Here is a 17,445-nt window from a genome sequence, read left to right as displayed (position 1 = left end):
TCACTGGCCTTATTACTGACTTCAGTAATGATTTCCCTGAGGTGGTGGTGTTGTTATGCAGGTGGATTATTGGTGTGCAAAAACTACCATCCCTAAAGGTAGATGATTTGATATTAACAGCTCTTTCTGTCCTAGTGTTTCTTATGATGTGAAAAGGGCTTTTTTTCCTCAGCAAGGAACTTTAAATCAAACTGTTTCCTGAGCTTAAAGAGCATGAGGCTTTCTGCACAGCTGTTTCTCTTGTGGGCTTCATATTGGGTTGTGTTTTGTGAAGTACCTGGGATGTTCTAGAGTGTTTCTGCTTCTAGAGAAAGCTGATAGACAAATGCTTAGTTCTTGCTCTGAAACAGAAGCCTTTATGTTTGTGAATGAAGCAATTGAATAGGGTCAGTGAGGGCAAATGAGAGCAGCCTTTTAAAGGGAGACAGTTGAATAGGCAATTCATGACATTCTAAAGATTACAAAACTGCAAGGCTATTTGTGCACTCATTTCTCAGACCAATTCCACCACTGCAGGAAGCTTGCATTAAGAATGGTATCACTGTGACAAAAGATTTCTTCCTGACGAGGAGTTTAAGTTCTGTGGCTGAATTTTGGGAAGAACAAGAGAAGTTTATTATTGATTACTCATCAGGTTATTCTTGGGTGATGTGCTTAAAGCTTATCTTTCACAGTATCAGCTCTGCTTCCTCAGGTTTAGTAAACAGTTTCATGTATTTCATCATTTGATTAGACAAGAAGCACTAGAGATAACTTGATTTATTTGTGATTTCATTTGTTTCAGGAAACTCCCTTCAATTCTAGAAGGTTTTCTTGGTCTTAGAAGGAATCCAAGAGGTCTTTTTACAAAAAAATATATGGCCTCTCTGACACCCATTGTTGCAAAAGTCCAAAACACCATAAACTGATGCTTTTTGTCATTAAGTAGATCAGATATTCCATTCCTTGTGGGGAATAGGTAGGGTTTTCCATTTTTCAGAAATTATTCCACTTTGTTGCTTCCAGCTGTTGTCCACAGGTTTCTGAATGCTTTGAACATGAAAGTATGCAGCCTAAGCTGAAGGATTTGTAGACAACAGCTTCACTATCTTCAAAATGTTAGCTAGCATTCACCTGGAAGGTGGCTGTATCACAGAATCATAGAATGGTCACGGTTGGAAAGGACCTCTGAAGGTCATCTAATCCAACCCTCTCTGCAGTAAGCAGGGGCATCAGAGTGTTAGTAAGTAGCTGCACACATAGCCTGTAATCTTCCTAGGATTCCTGAGCAAGGGTTATTCTCTGAATTCTGAAAACAGAAATGGCCTGCATTATGAGACTGTAAGAGAGGAGAAAGCACATCCAGCACAGATTTACAGGATATCATGGATGACTTTCAATGCACACTTACCACACAGCTGTACCTACATCAGTTCCCATACTGCTGTACCGACATCACTTCCCATTCTCAAAGATGCAGAGCTACTGTGTAGGTCCAAAGTTCTCTCTGAAAAGTTGCTCTTCTTCTGGTGGACCTATGAATTGTGGATCAGTCTTCTCACAGAGGTGCTTCAGGCCTGCTGTCCAGATCATTGGGCAGCAGCTTACTCTTGAAGCCATGTAACAAACTGTCCGTCATCGCCACCACTTGGCCTGATGCTCATCACTTCTGAAAGATCAACTGAGAGCAACAAGAATTTCTTAGTGCTTTGTGTGGAATTTGCTCAGTGACTAGCAAGATGAGCATCAATTCAAATCATGGAGATGTATAGGAGAGGCTATTTGCTACTTCTGTCCCCTTGCATTAGCAGTGCATTGTCTACCGTATTCTTTTTCAGTCTTGGGACAGCTACTGTGCTTAGCTTCTTCTGTTCTGCTGCATCTCAAGGCATTTCACATCTTTTTTCTGTTTGTTTTTGACTGTCAGGGAAGGGATAAACTGGGAAGCCATTGACTGGATGGATAATGCGGAGTGCCTGGACCTTATTGAGAAGGTGAGCAGTGACAGTTTCCAGGGATCACAGTGGGGACTACTGATTGTCTTGAGACCTTTCCTGGTGTTTCCTGATCCTCTTCCCATTGGCAAAATTATGCTGTTCTAGTGTGGCATGTTCCAGCCATAGTCCTGGCTCAAGAAAGCAGATCTCTGTTCCTTATTGAGAGTAAGCTTAGGGAGGGTGTCATAGTTTTGGACAGGGAGCAGCATTGCAGTAAAACTTCCATCTGAATTTTTTGTATTTAATCTCACTTATATTCTGCTTGCTGAATGTATTGGCTGGCCAGAATTTGGCTTTCAGCTCAACCTTTGCTGCATATAACTTGAGGGTTACTGCTCAATGTGCTGTCCAGATCTCCAGTTCTTGGCTTGTTAGTTAGAGCTTTTGCTGACTGTAAAAGCCTGTCTCATGTTTGGCTGTAGAAACTGGGTCTACTGGCTTTGGTGAATGAAGAGAGTCGATTCCCCAAAGGCACAGACAACACCCTTCTGGAAAAACTTCACAGCCAGCATATGGTAAGTAAGAAAATAACCTGGCAGTCAAATGATCAGTATGTTAGCCCCATCAGCATTTCAAAACTGAAAGTGAAGGTTTTGATGATGTAAATTATGTGCTTTGTGCAGGAAATTTAAAATGCCTGAGGTCCAAACCTGCAAGTATTTAATAAGGCTGCCCTGAACAAAAGTAATGTGTGAAGAATCCTGAAAAGAGGCTCTTGTGCCCATAGAGAGAGGGAGCATCCCATGGGCTGTGTGTAGAGGAGACTTGAATTTGTAGCATGGGATGGAGATTGGGTTTTGCAGCACCCCAGGCATAGGATGTGGCTGCACAGTGTTCATGGGTTTCTCCAGTCAGCTGACACACAGGAGTCTGCTCCAGAGCAAATCTCTGTCTCCTGGGACTGGGGATGGCTTTTGCCTCATGATTTTTAATGAAAGTTCTCTTATTGTTCCTAATTAGTCCAATTCTGTCCTCCTCTTATATTCTGGACACAGGAATTGAAGGTTTCTTTCATGCAGATCAGAAAGTTATCCTGGGGACACAGAAACCACAGGGAGATGACTAGCAATCTCTCACCCTGCCTCTGATACAGCCAACACTCTGTTTTTCTTAATAGCAAAGAGATTGAAAACAAAACAAATTACACCCTCTAGCAGTGACTTACTAAAGTAGTAGATTATTCCATGAGGACACTCTCGGCTAATGTTGCCTAGTCCTCTAATTTGGCCTTATCCAAGCCTGAAAACGTACAACTTTGTATCCTTTATCTGACTTTATTTTAAATTGTCATAGATGCAGCTATTATAATTTTTATATTTACATCTACCTCTGCTAGTAATACTCATGGCCACAAATTGGACACTATAGCAATGACATAATTTTGTGGAAATATTTCCCTTTTTCGGGCTTAAATTTCTGCCTTCGATTTAGTCTGCTGTGGCATTCCCTTGTGTTGTAGGTCAGGTTATGTGAGAATGCCTGATTTGCCTTGTTTATTTTTTTATTATTATTGTTGTTGGTATTTTGTTATCTTTCAGTACAGAACTTATGAATATTTTTAATACATCACTTCTTTTGAATTTTCTTTCTGAACTGTCTCAACCTCTTTATTTTGTCTCAAAATGGAGAAATTCCAAAGCTCCTCTTTCTTCTGTTTTTCTCTGAATTCCTCTACATTTTTTTTCTCTGAGATAAATAATCAGACCAGAATGTGCTTCCCTTGGTAAGAAGGTACCTGTCATTTATTGTACAGCAGCATGAGACTGTCAGTATTATTTTGCATTCCTTTATGCCCCACAACATTTTGGTTGCTATTTTTGGTGATTTCTGTGCATTGAGTAGCCTTTTCATTAACCTGTTCATAGGGTCACCTCTGTCTGCATTGAGGGGATAGTAGTTAATGAGGAACACTAGGGAGCTTATGGAAGAGGCTGAGGAGTTGAAGTGCAGGGATGTATGGTTAAATAGATAATGCTCTAAGGTTTGCATTTTCTGAAGGCAAGTGTGGGTTTTGTACCAGTTAAAGCCTCAAGTTCTCACTGATGGAGCACTGGAAGGCATCCAGCCAGCATTGCCCTCTTTGTGTTTTCTGTGGATTGCAGTAGGCTTAAAGAGGGAAAGAACAGAGCTGGGATTTGAGAGAATATGACCTCTGGTACAACTGGAGAGAGGAGCAGTAGGGGAGATGGAACCAGAAGTGGTTGTAGACATGGGTGAAGTAAAAGGACTTGGTAGAGAGGGAGAGGAAAAGAGGATGCCAATGTACACAAGTCATATTAAGTCATGTTTGGAATGTTCCAGCCAGTGTGTGGCTGGAAAAAGATGACTGGACTGGGGAAAGGGAGAGCATAGCAATAGGGTCAATATGAAAAAAAGGCAATTAAAATTGTCAGTAGTATTAACAAATTATCAGGGTCAGAAGCCATCTGCCCAATACTGCCAAGAGGACTTGAAGATGAAAAAAGCTGAATTGCTAACAGTATTGTGCAGTGTCTTACTTAAAACTTCTGTAGGATTTGTATCTGAGAATATGGCAAATAATTTGTAGACAGTGTTCTAGGAAATTATAGACCTGTTAGTTCTCTATTCAGAGAATACAGGTGGTCAGTTACCTCAGTGGAGGGAGGCCTGTAAGACTTGTCTCATATGAGTACTGAGGTGTCGGCTTTCTGATGATTCATGAGGAAGGCTGAACTGAGAGGAGCCTTATGAGACTGACTGGGTTGAAAAATGAATATGAAAAGTTATGTAGATAAATGTAAAATGGTCTGCCTGGAGGAAAACAGTCCCAGGTTCAGTCCCATCTGAAAAGACAGTCCCTGAGCTGATTGCTGTTCTTCAGGAGCAAGACCCTGACAAAGGCTTTGATGGATAGTTCTATGGAAACATCAGCACACTGCTCAGCAGTGATGAAATCCTCTGATCAAGAATTAGAGAATTCTAGGAAACAAAGAGAATAAAACCAGAAAACATTCTTACAACGCTGTATAATCCGTGGATCACCTGCACTTTGAACAGCATACACCACAAGGACCCTCCACTCAGGAAGGGGTTGTATCAAATCTGCTAAACAAGAAGTCTAGGACAGCATCAGTATTGCAGAAAACTATACTGAAGGCACCCTGCAGTGTGAGAATGACAACCAAGAAGGGATGCAATGGGTTTAAAAGTCACACATGGCTCAGAGAAGAAAAATAGCACTAATGGGAGCCATGCTTAAAAACAGCTAGCTGTACTTCCATTTGTGGTTGGTTGAGAGGTTCCTGTGAAAAGACAATCTGGTTGCAGTGATTCTGTATATGGGTTCAGGTGTGGAATGGGCAAATATTTCAAAGTAGTCCACTTGGGCTTACTAATTAGGCAGACCTCATGGAAATCATCAGAGTTTGAGAGAGTATTAGGATGAGAGAATTATTCACTTGCCTTGTTTGTACTCTACCCCACATAGCCACTGTTGCACTTAGAATACTCCACTGTTGGTCTCAAGCAGAAAGGCTGTGCTTACATAGATAATGGGTTTCATAGAACAGTGAGAGGAGGGAAAAAGTGAGAAAGTAGAGCAGCTAGTAAAAGAAAGAAGGAAGAGAGGTGCAAAGAAAGATGAGGTAGAGATGAAGACAGGAAATTGGTAAGATATTTCTTCTGACAAAGATAAGACATGCAGTTGTTCTGCAAAGCTGCCATCTTCCTTGCATCCTAATCCTGTGTCCTTGCACCACGTGGTTTGTGTGGAGCCCAGTCCCCTCAGGTGTCAGACATGCAAGAATTAACATTTCATCCATGGCATGCCTGCCCAACCTCGATTCTGCAAGCTCTTGATCACATCAGGAATGCCTTGAAGGGCTGGATTTTTCCATCGTGTTTGAATTTGTAATGTAGCTGCAGCCCATGTTGCCAGGCCCTGCAGCAGCTAAGGTCCTTGCCCATGCCAGCCTTGTCATAGTCATGGCATAGTTCCTATTTATTCTTAAACTGGCATTATAAGAAGTCTTCTTTTTCTTTCATTTCAGGGCAACCACTACTATGTGAAGCCTCGGGTAACAGACCATCAGTTTGGCATAAGACATTATGCTGGGGAGGTAGGTGTTCTTGGTGTGTCTTGGGATTGGGGACCCGGATTTTAGATTCCAAAAATCAAGAATGTCTCTGAGCTGTGTGTTTCCACACAGTTGGTGCCCCATGCCAGAACACCAGTAGTGTCATTCTCCAGTGTTAAATTCTCCAGACTGGACATTTGTTTTTCTCAGGTAGCTTTTGGTTTGGGGAATAAACTTCTCCTTACTTCTGTTAGTCACATGTGTCTTTTTACAGACATTCACAAACAAACAAAACCTAAAGTGAAAGTCAAAAGGGAAATTTGACTTCTGGGGAGGAGGGAAAAAAGGCTAAATACCTATTGCCAGAAGGAAAAGGTCTCCAAGCCTTCAAGGTTACATGCTGCTCTTCTTTATGGAGAGATGTGGAGCAGATGGAGGCATGTCAAGGGAGAGCACCTGCACACTACAGAAGGGCTAAACTCCCTAATGGTTGGACTCAGTGATCTTAAAGGTCTTTTCCAACCAAAAAGATAGTATGACTCCTTCTAGAATCATATCTGGTGAGCACTAGTGGTTGGGAGGTCATGGCACCAGGTGGTACAGTTAGTATTTCCTGAAGTGAGTTGAGTACTGTTGAGTACCTTGTACCTTCCAGAGGATTTCCCCACAAACACAGCTGGCAAATCTCTGCAGCTGTTTCACTTGGCTCCTGTGTTTGAGAGGCTTTCATGGTGTTTGGTTTTGGGTGTTTTTGTTTGTTTGGTTGGTTTTTTATTGATGACTAAAAGCAGCTTTCGTGCTACTAGTGGCAGAGCTCTGGAGCTCTAATCGCCAGAATTCGGATCTTGGCACACGTTACTGCACAGCTCTGCTGGAGGTCTTGTACATTGGCATGTTAATGATTTGTATGGCACTGTTCTAGTGGCTCTGTCTACATTGCAGGTGCTATATGATGTAAGAGGCTTTCTGGAGAAGAACAGAGACACCTTTCGAGATGACATTTTAAACATGCTGAAAGACAGCAGGTATGCTGCCCTTATGCTTGTGAGGAAGCCACATCTGTTTGGCTGGATTAAGGCACATTCATGTCAAAAACAGACTAAGGAAAGTAGTTGCTGTTGTCTGAAAATCAGGCATCATTCCTTGTCATTCTTAATGTTGTGCTTAAGTGTCCTGGCATAAGAAAGGAGAGCTGGAGAAGTCAGATGAGGCACAGATTTAATCAGCACTGTTGTCTCACTTTTGAAAAGAGCTATCAAAGCATGACAGAAATCCCTCCAGGCAATGCCATCTTTTTCCCTGCTCTCTTCTCTCTTTCCTCTTCTTCATCTTACCTCCTCCATGTCCCAGTAATGGCAAATTTGCCCCTGAATGATTCAAGGCTCTTCACCATGCTGTTAAATGCCAGCCTTTGTACAGAGGCTGCTTTTTTTTCCAGCCTGCTTTTTAGTGGAGAGCCAGACTGAGCCCTTGCTGCAGGACTGAGCATGGCCCCTAATATTTATTATATCCTGGTGCTGCAGCATGGCCCTAGAGACATAAGCTGACTTTGACCTTGAGCAAGGTCTGGAATACAGAGGTGGAGCCTATTAGAAGGAGAAAGGCATTTAATAACATGGCAGACCCTAGAAGTTTTTGAGTAGCAACTCGATCACATGCCTCTTGCCACAGTCCATGTATTGCCTCTGGCTCCATCCTGACGAGCCTGTTTCGGAATTGCATCTTCTCCGATGCCTGCTGCAGAGTTTGCAGTGTGAAACAACTTGAGGGAGCTGAAAATAGGAGTTGTTTGTAGCTCCTTTACTCAGACAGTGGCATCTGGGGAACATTTTACACAGGGCTTGAAGCCAGAATTGTGGTCATCATTGTCCAGCATGATGGAAGAACTCAGTGTTTTTCAGCAAGCCAGAAAGGGAAATTCTGCTCTAAGCAGTCATAACAATAAACTGGCACAAGCAGTGCTGGAGAACTTTCTGCAACTTCAAATAACCATCACCACTGTCCTAAAGAGTAGCAAAACAGTGGAAGATTCCTCGTAGGTGACCTGCACTGAGGTTAGCACTAGAAGTCTTCTGTTGACAAAAGGCAATTGCATAAGTATGTCATGGGATCTAAGGTGGCTGGGATGTCGCAGCACACAGTCTAACTGGAGGTGCCTTCAAGATAGTTCCATCTGAGGCATATAGCTTGAGAGAGGTGTCCTGTCCAATGCAGAATGAAGATAGTCCATTGTGTAATACCCTGCTTGACAGTGTGAGATGGGGTTTCTGGCTTTGCAGCCAAGTGTGGCATACAAGAGCAGCCCATGGGGTCTGGACAGCCACATGGAAAATACTCATTTCCTCCCTGAAGTACCCAGCTGAACTGCCTTCTGCAGCCACTCTGTGGCACAGCAGGAATAAAAATTAAATGTTTCACATTAGGACAGGGCAGTAGCTGAGACTGAGAGCCATCTTTTCACAGCTGGTGGGTGTCTTGCATCTTCTTCAATTCTTTTCTTCTCCCTTAGGCTGGACTTCATCTATGACCTTTTTGAAAGAGTCTGCAGTCACTGCAGTGAAGAGACACTGAAAATGGGCACCCAAAGGCGCAGACCGACTGTCAGTTCCCAGTTCAGGGTAGGACATTTTCCAAGATAGCAGCAGGCTTCTGGGGAGGAGCAGATGGGTAAAGCAAGGCCTGCAGCCAAGAGGAGTCATTCATCCTTGTTTTGTGTCCAGCACCAAAAATATGCAGGAATGTTGTAGTGTGAAAAAAAAAGACAGCGCCACTGCCCCAAGGATTTCTGTCTGGTGTAAAATGTGAAATGCTAAAACTGAGCAGGGTGGCAGAGCAAAAGATATTTGGCTAAGTATACAAAGTTCTTGAAGCTCTTTGACATTTCATGTTGGTTTGGTGTTTCATCTCTGTGTGTGTGTGTGTGTGTGTGTGTCCTTTTAGGCCATATCTTTTACAGATATAGTGGCCATTCCAATAAAACCTTATTGAGGGGACCTTGCAGGTATGAATCCCATCCCCCTAGATTGTCTGCAAACTTTCTGTTAGTTTCACAGTTTTAGTTTCCTATATTTAAAGTTTGATAGTCTTGTAAAAACAATTCATCAGCTGTACAGCTCTGAGAACAAAGATGTCCATGTAAACAGTGTTAGAGTAAACAAACTCTGTGTGTCTGTTTTGGACAGGAAATGTTGGCAATCGGAGCCAAAGGCCATTAGGAATGGGAGGGCTGCATGAAGGACCCTATTGCATCAAATGTATCCCTCCTGTAGTGACTGATCCTTTGGATTTTGTCTTGCTGCTTTGCAGGATTCTCTCCATTCTCTGATGGCCACGCTTAGTACGTCCAACCCATTCTTCGTCCGTTGCATCAAACCAAATACAGAAAAGGCAAGTCTGACTTCCAGGAAAATGTGTGCATGTGGCACAGGCCTCCAGGAGCACTCAGTTGCACAAATGCCTGCCTCATGCCTCTGTCAGGGTCCAAACCAAGGATAAGAGCTGTTCCACCTCACCTTCCCTTTTTCCTTCTAGTTGTTTTATGGTGAGGAAAATACACCTTCCTCCTAGTAATCAGATGAAAGACTGCATGCTGAGAGTATGATACAGCCATTCCCACCTCTTTCTGTTATTATGAAGCCTGAAGATGAGTCAGGCTTGTGCAGAGCTGTGGTAGAAGCAGCAATCATTCATGTTTGTGGTGCCTGTAGACAATTTGTGCTGGAATGCAGGGTTTGTGCAGCAGGAAAGCATGTCCTGCAGATCCATGGCTCTGAGGCAGAGGAGGTGGACACTTCATGAGCTAGTCACAGTGCTCAGGGACAAGCTGGCTCTCACTTGTATTGTGAACTGTGATGGGAGGGCTAACTAGGTTGTGTGGAGAGCTCTGAAACCAATCATTGTCTTTGTATGTTTTGAAACCATGTATGACATGGCAGAAGAAAATGTGCTGGGGTTTTCATGTCAGAAAAGAATTCTGCAGTTTGTCTCCAGTTTGTCTGAAAAGAGCCAGCGAAGAACTGAGTCAGAGTTCTGCATTTTGTATGTGTTAGTGCTTTACTGCTCGGATCTGACTACGACAGCAGTCTGCAGAATGTATTTTTTCCTAAGATCTGCCCAACCCCCTCTCATCTGCACCATTTTCTGCGCCATTCATTGCTGTGAGGTTGCTTTCCTTTTGATCCAAACTTCTCCCTTTTCACCTGCCATGCCCAAATATGCACAGCTGACTTTCTACAGAGAAATGGATGTAGAGGCTGTGACTGTCTGTGTTCAGAGAAGCAGTCACTGTTGAGTCAGCAAAGTAACACCAAATGAACACCTGCTCCGTCTCTCCTTTTATTTGTTTTTGAACCTGGATCACCATGTAGGCACCGAACCTCTTCAATCCAGATGTGGTGCTAAATCAGCTCCGATACTCAGGGATGCTGGAGACAGTGAAAGTTCGGAGAGCAAGTTTCCCCATCCGGCGCCTTTTCCAGGACTTCCTCAGCAGGTAATTGCTATCATTGTACCACATGCTGTAACAGCCCCGAGGTATAGGATTCTGTATGTTTGTTCCCTCAGTAACTGCAGTGACTGATATGGATCATCTGTGGAATGTTTTTCTAAACATGGCCTTATTGACTGTATCAGAGGCTGATTTGGAAGCCCTTGTGGAGATTTGCCTTTGGGTGCAAGCCAGAATGGAAGAACAGCCATTTTCTTCTAGCCTTGCCACAGATTCGCTTGTATGATGGCTGTGAAACTCAGCTGGTCATAATGTGTAATAAGAAGACATCATGGTTAAAGGCTTTAATCTGGCAGGCTGAAACAAATTTTAATGGACAATATAGTTGATTAATATTGGAAAGAGTATTTCTTTTAATTAGCTGCATCAAAAGGATTTCTTGAAGTTTAAAGCTAGGAGGGACCATTGAACATTGGTTCCTTTGTCTCTTGGAACATTACATTCCACCCCTATACTGAACAAAATAACTTCTGTCTGATGAAAGCACATGTTTCAGAAAGACAGTTGTTCTTTACTGCAAAATGCTGTGGAGTTTGTATCTTATTACTGGGATTGCAACAATAATTGCCAATGTGGTAGAAACAGATAAAGGTTGGTGGATGGAAATTTCCAAATTGGAAGGCAAACACGAAGAAGGGAGGTCCCCGAGGGAGAGAGACTAATGGGAGGAAGATAATTAGAGTTAAAAGATTAGGGTGGGAGGGGGTGGGTTACCATCATACACCTCTCATGTCATTTTGTTTGGTTCTTAGGTACAAGATGCTTGTGAAGGGACCAAGTCTCTCAGACAACAGCAAAGCTCTGTGTGCAGGCTTTCTTCAGACCTATGACAGCAGCAAGAAAGAATGGCAGTTGGGTAAAACCAAGGTACTTCATCACTGTGGGGCAGGGCATGTTTTTTTCCCGTCTGCTAGGGATTCAATTGCATCTGATGAGATTCAAACCAGTAAAAAAGGCTAGTGATGACCCTTTAAATACATTGGAGTATGCCACTGACTTGTAGCATCTTAAATACTTCCCATATTATGTACCTAGAGATGTAGAAGGCTTTCTGATTTTCCCTAAATTCCTCTCTGACCAAGCCAAGCTGATTTTGTTGTGTCTGATCCAACTTAAGAAGCAGCAGCATGGGTCTTATTCTGTGCAATTGCTGTGTGTGCAGTTAACTCTTGCCTCTTGTGCCAGGTATTTTGCTCTGCTTGGCTAACTGAAATTATTGCAGGAGGCAGTGAGCTGCTGCTTGGTATAGATCTAAACTGTGAATAGGTAGCTAGATCACCAGGTACGTGACAGCTTTCTGCTGTGGAAGCTCAGACGATGGTTTGTGCAGTTAGCCCAGATGCTAACATACATTTTCTAGTAAAAGGTATCCAAATGCTTCTTCTCATTTGCATCATTCAGATTTTGGTGAATGTTTATGATGTCTCTCTTACCTGATGTAGTCTGGAAGTTTGTGCAGGGGCAGTGTTCTCCAAATACCCACCTGGAAAAGTACTATTATCTTTCATTTAATGGGGAGGGAGCTGAGTGTTTCAAGAGGATTTTGTTCAAGCTTTGAGACAGCTGCACACATTGTGAGGTATATTGCTATAGAAGTCAAGAGTGGGACTTTTTTATCTTTATTATAACTTTCCACATACTCCAGTGAATTCTTCAAAGAATATCCAAGGCAGACAGCATTTCTAAGTAGTGGGTATGCAGTCCATCTCCAGAACATATGGTGCTCCATCAAAGCAACTTTTCTTGCATTTTTTGCCCTTATGCCTTCCAAAAAGTAGTTCAGAATATTTCCAGAGTCACAATGGGCCTGGAAGTGTTTCTAGTGAAATTCACATTTAATTTGCCCAAGAGATCAGATAATGGTATTTGTTGTTTAGAGGAATAATTTCATAATGAGTGGATAGACTTAGAATGTTTCTTGGAGAGTGAGATCCTTCCTTCCTTTTCTTAGTTGAGTGCTGGTATCCCACTTTGGTAGTCTGGACTATGAACTCTATGACAACCAATGAAACCACTGGCCATTGCTCTGGGAAGGAGGTGTACTAACCTGAAGTTTCTAAGGCCTTCATTCACATGCTTCTGCTGATGTTCAAGAAAAAAAGGATTTATGACTTAGCTGTATTTCTGCTCTGTGATTAAAGTATTCCCCATCTTTGATTTGGGAATCTGGTGTCTCTTCACTGATCCCTTCAAGTCAGGAAGCATTTCAGTCATTCTTGTCCCTAGATAATCCACACTACTTGGGTGGCTGCCAGTCTCACAACATTTTAGTCTTAAAGCCTGTGTGGAGTATATGTGTGTTGCAAAGCTGCTTGTGCCTGGGAAGCTTTAGAAAAGGGTGGTTAGAGCTGGTAAACATGGAATTTGAAGTTTCTTCCCATCATGACAAGAGATGGAAGATTGCTGAGCTACAAGAAGGGCAGCAAGAAAATACATACGAGGACCAAACTCACATGCACATACCATTTAGAATATAAAAGGTTGTAAGGTATATAATCAGAGTCCAGGGACTACAACAGACTGACAACAAGCAGGAAATCCAGGCTGCTTTGAGCCCCAGGCAGAAATGGAATCCCTTCTCAGTCTGAGTTGCACATCGTGAAGGACTGAGTCCATCTGTCTTTTTTCACCCCTTGACCTGTGCAAACAAATTATTTTGGAAAAACAGTGTAGGTAGTAACTTGTGGCAAACAAATGTGTTTGTATTTTGCCAAAACACTGGATGTACTCTATTTCTTTTGAACAATTGTGTCCTCTAAACTAGAACTTGGCTGAAGAGCTGTATGCAGCATGTTGGCAAACAGAACTCTGTCTGCTCAGACACTGGTTGCTGTCAAGTCTGAATATTGTAGAAAGAAATGAATTATTAAGAATGTCAGTCTTTGTATCTATTACCTTCCTATGAAAAGGAAAACTGAAAGGAAGCAGCTAAGCCATCTTGTTTGGTTGTAGAAGTTATTTTATATTTGATATGGTTTGGGTTAGGGATGTCTGTCATGGTTGAGGGGAGCAGTTCTATTTACTCTAAAGAATGTATCACTCCAAGGCTGCCTTGGCCTTTTTCACCCTTTCTGCCATGCTGAATGACTGGCCAGCCCCTGCCTGCTCCAAGGTGCTGTCACCATTGTCATGCCATTTTATTCTTTAGTTGAGTTGCTTGACATTCTTTCCCATGCTCAGATGGTGGCAAAACCCATCTCATTGCTTCCTTGGAGACCCCTCTTGCAACTCTGCTTTGTGACGGTGCCTCCGAAAGTCTGCCCTTAGGGAAGCAGATGCCAAGGTGAGGCCATGCAGAGCAGTGAGGTTCCTGGTAGTCCCTTCCCTGCTGCACGTATCCAGCTGTTGTTTTGGTTTTTGGTCAGGGTGCTTTGTCCGTTTCCATGTTTTAGCAGTGCTGGGTAACACAGGCCTAGAACACTTGGCCTAATTTTTCCAGAAGCTTTCAGGCCAGAGTGAAGTAAAGCTACCAGCTAAGAGGCACAAAGTGTAGGTCATTGTCCTGGGAGGGAAGTTCCCTGTGTGCCCTTGCTGCAGCTTTTGTGCTACAGGTGCAGCTCTGGGTACCCAGGCAGTGATTCCCAGAACTAGCCTTGGCCTATGGAGTCAGGAGTAGCTACTAAAAAAGGTGTGACAGGCCAATGAAGATGTAACCTAGGAAGAAGTATGTGGGGTGAATGAAGAGAAAGGCTTATTGAAGGGGGAATAGTTCCTGCAAAATGAATAGAAGGATAATTATATCCCTAGCAATTGTTTGGAGGAGGAAGGAAAAGACTCTGTGAATTAGTGTAGGGGATTGTGTAGCTTGGGAAAGGAAATGGAGGAGGAAGGGCAGGATGATCTTTGTGTTTTTCATTAAGAATAGAGCAGCTGCTGTGCTGGCAATTGTCAAATTAATGTTTATAAAAGGTATTAATGTATATAAGGCAGGTTTTATCCGGTGGCATGGCAGAGATGAGGGCTTGGATGCAAACAAGCAGTGTGATGATGGAAGACCTTGTGCTAAGATGCCCTTAAAAGTCTTCCTTAGAGATGTGCTGGGATGGAGCAGCAGTTTCTGTGCCCTTTTCCTCAGTGCACCTGGACCTTCTGGTACACTTTCCCATACCTACAATGCAGATTTCCTGTGGCTGTTTTACACACTGTTTAATCCTTGCTGTTAGAAAGCATTCATTTCCACATCTCAACTTGCTGGTTTTCAGGGCCCCTTTGAAGGAGGAGGTTTCTGTAGACTGTTTGACATCCAGGTCACAGTGACCCACTTCCTGCTTTCCCAGTGTTGTCCCCAAGAATCATATGATCCCACTTACGTACACATGGGTGCACATGCCGTTACATTTGTGTCTGCTGATCTGCACGTAACCTTAGCATGTTCACTGTTGTACTGATGGTGCGTGCAGGCATTGAGGTTGTGTGAGCAACAGTCACGCTGCACTGTGGTATAGAACTTGGTCAGGTTCTAATATGAGCAGATATGATAGAAGTAACCTTCTATGTTTTGTTCAGTCATTCCTTCCTCTGATGAAAGTGATCGTGTTTTCAGAGAGTGACTGTAAATGATAACAAAGAAAAGGCCACCTTCCAAACTATTTCTGCAAGGTATCAAACATCTTTGTGGATTTGAATGCAATTTACTCTTCCTCATCATCTATGGGAGTCTAAACAAACCCTCAAAATACCAATGTAACTAGATATTGTATGTTATTTAAGGTGAACCCTTCACTCTCAAGCATATGTAGAAAGCTCTGTAGGATTAGAGTTGGGTCTTGCTGAACTCTGCATGTCCCAAACTTCATTTTTGTTGCACTCACTTTACTGGCAAAGCAAAGTGAGTGCTTGCTAGGGAAATACTGATGGACTGAGTATTTTTGCTATTTGATTGTAAGGTAATGGACCGAGACAGTGTTTTGCTGGTTACATTCTTGAAATGGGTGACTGTTGCTTGGTTCTGGAATGTAGTGGAAAGAGCAATCCCTGCCTCAAAGAGTCTTTAAAAGATTGTTGAGTGGATGTACAACTTGCAGGGAAGCATGCCAGCTTCATAGTTGGCAGTACCTTGGTAATGAACCCTCTTACAAGGCTACACATGGTTACTTTGTCATTACATAATAGTTCATTTCTTAAGGCCATCTTAATGGCTATGGCTCCTCGGGATAAATTTGAGTCCAGGGAAGCCACTGGCTACGTGTCCTAATTCAGGGAGAGGTTTCAATACACAGTGGTCACTGTGGGAGAAAAAAACCCATGTAAATAAGTGATGACACCAAAGGCAGTGATGGAAGGGAAGGAACAGAGAGACATAAGGGGAGGTTAAGTGCAGAGAGGGAGAATTTTGCAGAACACTGGCCTAAATGACTGTTCAAATCTCTGAACATCCCTCTGGCCTCTCAGCATAACCACATGGATCCAATAAATTTGTAAAGAGTTCTTACTGATTAATGCAGTTCTGCAGATTGTCAGCTCAGCCCATGTTCAAGGCAGCGCTTTGACAAGCAGAGCAGCACTTTCCTTGTGTAGCCTGTTCTGCCTCTGGCCCCAGCAGCGATTTGGCCAGTATCAGGCAGCAGGTCACATGGACATGGCCATATGGCAGTTGCTGCCATGACTGCAGCTTGTGTGGACATACCTTAGCCAATTTATTCTAGGCTGGATACTACTTCAGCGTATTCACAGTGCCATGGAGTTCCATGTGGACTGCATTCCCTCTCAAAAAGCAAGGCATTTATTTCAGCACCCTGTGCTAACATAGTGCCAGCCAGCTCAGATATGTCAGCACATTTCCTGTAAAAGTGCCCTTATCTTGCTTGTATCTCAGTCCTTTTGTCTCTAAGACAGCACTGCCATCCCTCATGCACGCATTTAGTATTGAGCAGAGGTTTGAAATACAGGTGATGGAAGATGCTTAAGAATTAAAATACTGGACACTGAAATGCAACCAGTAATATCTGGAGACCTCCTTTATTTGGAGATCTCTCTCTTAACACGTGCTGCACTGCTGAACCTCTTCAGCACAGAAGCATTCCCACCTCAGCCTTTCTGGAGGTTGGTGGTAGACTGAAGGTAGGTTTAGCTTCGTACCTCGACAGGGCTTTTAGCTTTCCAATTCTCTTACATTATTAGGATTGCTGGAATCTTAAAAACTAAATGTTTCTTCCTTTCCTCGAAATGCAAGGGAATTTCTGTGCAAAGTGTTTGATCACCCAAGCAGTTGTCGGTGCCAGCTGCAGGTACTGGGCTGTGTAGGGAAATCTGTCAGCCGGTAAAGAGTTAATCACAGGCGCTAGCACAGGCTCTCCTCCTCTTCCCTCCTCTCTCCCTCCTTCCTCTGCTCGCTCCCTCCCTCTCTCTCTCTTTTAAGTCTTGACCACAGAGTGAGGGAGGCGGGGGTTGGGTGCAGAGATTGGCTCCTGTTGTTGCAGAACTTTTTGCTGGTGCCCCGAGCACGGCGGGCGCCGGGGCGGGCGCCGGGCAGCGGCTGCCGCGGGCGCCGGACACGGATCGTGCTTGGCGAGTGCTGGTCACCGGGGATGAAATCTCCCGGCTCTCCCGGGGACTGACTTCTTTCCTCTCTTTGTGTTTATTGAAACTCCTCCCCGTGGCGTCAGGTTTTCCTGAAGGAAGCTCTTGAGCAGAAGCTGGAGAAGGATCGGGAAGAGGAGTTGAGGAAAGCAGCTATAGTCATCCGAGCCCACGTCTTGGGCTACATGGCAAGGTCAGTGCTGGGGGCTGCCCTACCATCCCTGTGCTTGCCTGCCTGGGTGGCCCCGACCCCCTGCTCTGCTCTCTAGTCCACTCGTATCCCTCCCTTCTTCCCTTCCTGTATTCTAAGGGAGAGTATCTGCCCTCCCTGCCACCATCAATCCTGTTGAAACCTTTCTGTACTTCTGCCACCCCTCCTTTGATTCTGTGCGCACTTGCACCTTCC

At 43.6% G+C, this 17,445-nt stretch overlaps 1 protein-coding gene across 1 annotated transcript in view; it reads left to right on the top strand.

The window, feature by feature from the left end:
- Positions 1-17,445, top strand: part of LOC104309725 (unconventional myosin-X-like) — a 90,749-nt gene that overhangs the window by 39,302 nt on the left and 34,002 nt on the right. The window contains exons 14-22 of the mRNA XM_054175253.1: positions 1,907-1,973; positions 2,399-2,491; positions 5,987-6,055; positions 6,956-7,038; positions 8,523-8,631; positions 9,320-9,400; positions 10,381-10,505; positions 11,273-11,387; positions 17,126-17,232. Coding sequence (XP_054031228.1) covers positions 1,907-1,973; positions 2,399-2,491; positions 5,987-6,055; positions 6,956-7,038; positions 8,523-8,631; positions 9,320-9,400; positions 10,381-10,505; positions 11,273-11,387; positions 17,126-17,232 — 849 coding nt within the window. The remainder of the gene's footprint in view (positions 1-1,906; positions 1,974-2,398; positions 2,492-5,986; positions 6,056-6,955; positions 7,039-8,522; positions 8,632-9,319; positions 9,401-10,380; positions 10,506-11,272; positions 11,388-17,125; positions 17,233-17,445) is intronic.

Source organism: Dryobates pubescens, chromosome 2 (genome assembly GCF_014839835.1).
Source record: "Dryobates pubescens isolate bDryPub1 chromosome 2, bDryPub1.pri, whole genome shotgun sequence".
NCBI lineage: Eukaryota > Metazoa > Chordata > Aves > Piciformes > Picidae > Dryobates > Dryobates pubescens.
The sequence above is the reverse complement of the archived record's forward strand: the minus strand, read 5'-3'. Positions and strand labels throughout refer to the sequence as shown.